This window comes from Apteryx rowi, unplaced genomic scaffold (genome assembly GCF_003343035.1).
Source record: "Apteryx rowi isolate R43461 unplaced genomic scaffold, aptRow1 scaffold_1471, whole genome shotgun sequence".
In the NCBI taxonomy this organism is placed as follows: Eukaryota; Metazoa; Chordata; class Aves; order Apterygiformes; family Apterygidae; genus Apteryx; species Apteryx rowi.
The window spans coordinates 23,278-26,404 of record NW_020447721.1 but is presented as its reverse complement, the minus strand read 5'-3'; the positions used below and the strand labels follow the sequence as shown (position 1 = coordinate 26,404).

The 3,127-nt window shown below is 63.6% G+C and overlaps 1 protein-coding gene across 1 annotated transcript in view; it reads left to right on the top strand.

Moving 5' to 3' along the window:
• Window positions 1–151: 151 nt before the first annotated feature.
• The window catches only part of ATXN7L3 (ataxin 7 like 3), a 7,790-nt gene continuing 4,814 nt past the window's right edge, over window positions 152–3,127 (top strand). Inside the window, 5 exon segments of the mRNA XM_026058460.1 lie at window positions 152–840; window positions 1,077–1,209; window positions 1,888–2,059; window positions 2,500–2,597; window positions 3,026–3,048. Coding sequence (XP_025914245.1) covers window positions 790–840; window positions 1,077–1,209; window positions 1,888–2,059; window positions 2,500–2,597; window positions 3,026–3,048 — 477 coding nt within the window. The 5' untranslated portion in view covers window positions 152–789.

Sequence of the window (3,127 nt, the reverse complement as noted above, 5' to 3'; positions counted from 1 at the left end):
CCCCCCCTCCGGAGACTGCGCCGGGGGGGTCTGCCCGGGCACGCTGAGGAGCCCTGACGCCTCGGTGACTGCCGGGCAGGACGAGGCGGCTGGTGCCGGGGAAGGGCCCCCATGGAGGGGTGGGGGGGGATCCACAGGGTGTTCCCGGCTCCGCCGTCCCCGCTGTGGCGGGACAGTGCGTTCCCGGACGGGCCGTGGCCGCCGGCAGGGAGAGGCCTTGTTTATCTCCATGAGAGCGCTTGGGAGAGGCCGTTTCTGCCGGGGAGAGGCTTTCGTGGAAGTTGTTCGGAGCCCGGCGGGGAACCCGCGAGCCCCGGTGCCCCCGAGAGCGCCCGGCCCGTGGGGGCCGCCTGCTCCTGGCGCCCCCCCTTTTGCCCCCAGGGCCCCCCCGTTATTTGCAGGGCTCCCCAGGCCGCCTCGCACAGGCCCTTCTCGGCCTCCCCCGCGTTACTTTTGCCCCGTCTTGCAAGGATTCGTGTTTGCACCCATCAGTGGAGCTGGGGGGGGGTTAGGTGGTGCAGGGGGGCACAAACCCCGACCCCCCCCCATTGCTGGAGCGTTTAAGCCAAGGCTTTGCATGTCAGTGCTTGGAAATACCGCAGCGATCTTGGGGCTGTGTTTCTGGCTGACTCCTGCCCCTTCCCGTGGCCTGGGGGCGAGGGAGGCGGAGGGGGTCTCCCGGACGGATCTGGCTCTGCCAACGCGCTCCCTGCCTCTCGTTGTGCAGCGAGCGCCCAGCCTGTCCCGTGCTATGTGCGTTCAGCGTGACTTCTCCACGAGCATTTGCAAATGAAAATGGAGGATATGTCTTTGTCTGGCCTGGATAACAGCAAACTGGAGGTAAGCGGCCCCGGGGGGAGGATTTGCCGCCTTCCCCAGCGGCCGTGATGCCCTCAGACCCAGCCCGTTGCCCCCAGTTGTCCGCTCTGGCTGGTCAGGGTCTCCGTCCCGTTTTCTTCTGGCTCTGATCCGGACTGGTGCTGAGCCTCATGGGCCAAGCAATCTGCGGCCCCGTCAGGGCCTAACCCGGCCTCCTTCCCTCGGCTCTTACGGCTCCGCGTCCCCTCCTGCCCCAGGCCATTGCGCACGAGATCTACACAGACCTGGTCGAAGATGCTTGCCTGGGCCTCTGCTTCGAAGTCCACCGGGCGGTCAAGTGTGGCTACTTCTTCCTGGACGACACAGACCCCGACAGCATGAAGGACTTTGGTGAGTGCCTAGGAGGTTCCTGGGGACGGGTTCCCCATGGCAAGCGGGATGGAGAACATCCCATTCCCACTCGCAGCCGGAAAGGGCCGTGGAGAGGCCGTTGGAGGGACTGGTTATCRCCGGTGGTGAGGACTTTGGCACAAAGGAGAAATGATGCAGAGGAAATCCAATGTGCCGGGTGGTGGTTCTGCCTCTACGCGGGCATCCGTTTTGTGAACAGACGGGGTGACTCGAACCCTGGAAACGCCGGTGCGGCTGCCCCGAGTCCAGGCATTTTGCCCTGGCCTGGGGAAGCCTCGTTCGCTTGGGGAGGAGGACAGATAAGAGACCTTCCTGGCTGGGCTGCGCTCACAGGAGAGCATTGCCTCTGCCCTGGCCTCTCCTCTCCAAGGAGCCTGCCATCCCTGGGGAGAGCTGTCCGGAGTCTCTGGCTTGAGCCAGAGGAATCCAGAGGGTCCCTTTACCCGCAGGCGGAGCACCACCACCCAGGAGATGGGGATTGTAGCCAGGGTTTCCCTTGCAGAAGAGACAGATCTTGGTCGTTAACTTGCGTGGGGATTGTGGGGTCGTTAACTTGCACCCGGAGTGGTGGGTTTCCATTGGTCCCATCCAAGCAGGGATGGGTCAGGAAGCGTTGGGGCTCCCCTGGGGCCGGGCTGACGCGTGTGCCTCCCCCAGAAATCGTGGACCAGCCCGGCGTGGACATCTTTGGGCAGGTCTACAACCAGTGGAAGAACAAGGAGTGTGTGTGCCCCAACTGCAGCCGCAGCATCGCCGCGTCCCGCTTCGCCCCCCACCTGGAGAAGTGCCTGGGCATGGGCCGCAACAGCAGCCGCATCGCCAACCGGAGGTGAGCCCCGGGCACCGGTCTCAGGGCTCCCTCGGCCTCCTTCTGCTTGGGGAAACTGAGGCACAAGTGGGTGACCTGGCTCAGAGCTGGGCTGTGGGTCTGTGTCAGGTCTTTCTGCAGAGGACGGGGAGGAGAAGACCCAGGTAAACTCATCTCATCTCATCCTTGATGAGCGTGGGGTGGAAACCAGATGTCCAGGCTCCCCCCTCTTCTCGCTTTTGATTGTGAAGTTGTGTGTCCCTGTCTTCAAACCCGGGAGTCTTGGCTCCTCCATGTCCCTTCCCTTGGCTGGGGACCCCCATGTTGTATCTGGGGCTGGGTCAGACCTGGGACCCTCAGGAGTGGGTTTGGGGTGGGCATGGCAGAGCTCCCAGGGTGCAGGGGCGATCCTGGGTGGGGGTCCCAGGGCCCTGACACCCATTTCTCCCCTCTGCGTGCAGGATCGCGAGCAGCAACAACATGAACAAGTCAGAGAGCGACCAGGAGGACAACGATGATATAAATGACAACGACTGGTCCTACGGCTCCGAGAAGAAAGGTGGGAGCACGCAGGGGTGGCGTGTGGGCACCAGCCTCACTGGGGGCTTCCTGGTCACCCTGTACCCCCTCGCACAAGGGGGACTGGGGAAAAGAAAGGTTTCCTACCCCTTCCGCCCCATGGAAAGGGTGGAGGACGTGTCTGGGCTGGCTGGTTCCCTCTGGCCTCGTGCCCCTTTCTCCGGGCGTTTGTACGGGGGTTAAAGCAGCTGAGTGTGGARCTTGGTGTCCCCCGTACCTGAGCTCCCTGGATTGTCTGGTCCCCTCTCTGCTGCTGTCACTGGGGATGGGAATGTCCCCTGTTGTGGTCCCGGCAGCGTGGGGATGCCCCACGTAGCTGAAGGGGGGATGTGGCTGCTCGTGCTGCAGCGTTTGGGGTTAAATCAACCAAATAGAGTAAAAACCACCCTCTTCTCTCTCTTCCCCTAGCAAAGAAGAGGAAGTCAGATAAGGTGAGGAGCGTGGGGCCTCGTGGTGGCCCTGGGGCGCGTGGCGTTCCCGAGCAGGGCTGGGAGCGTGCTGGCTGCTCCC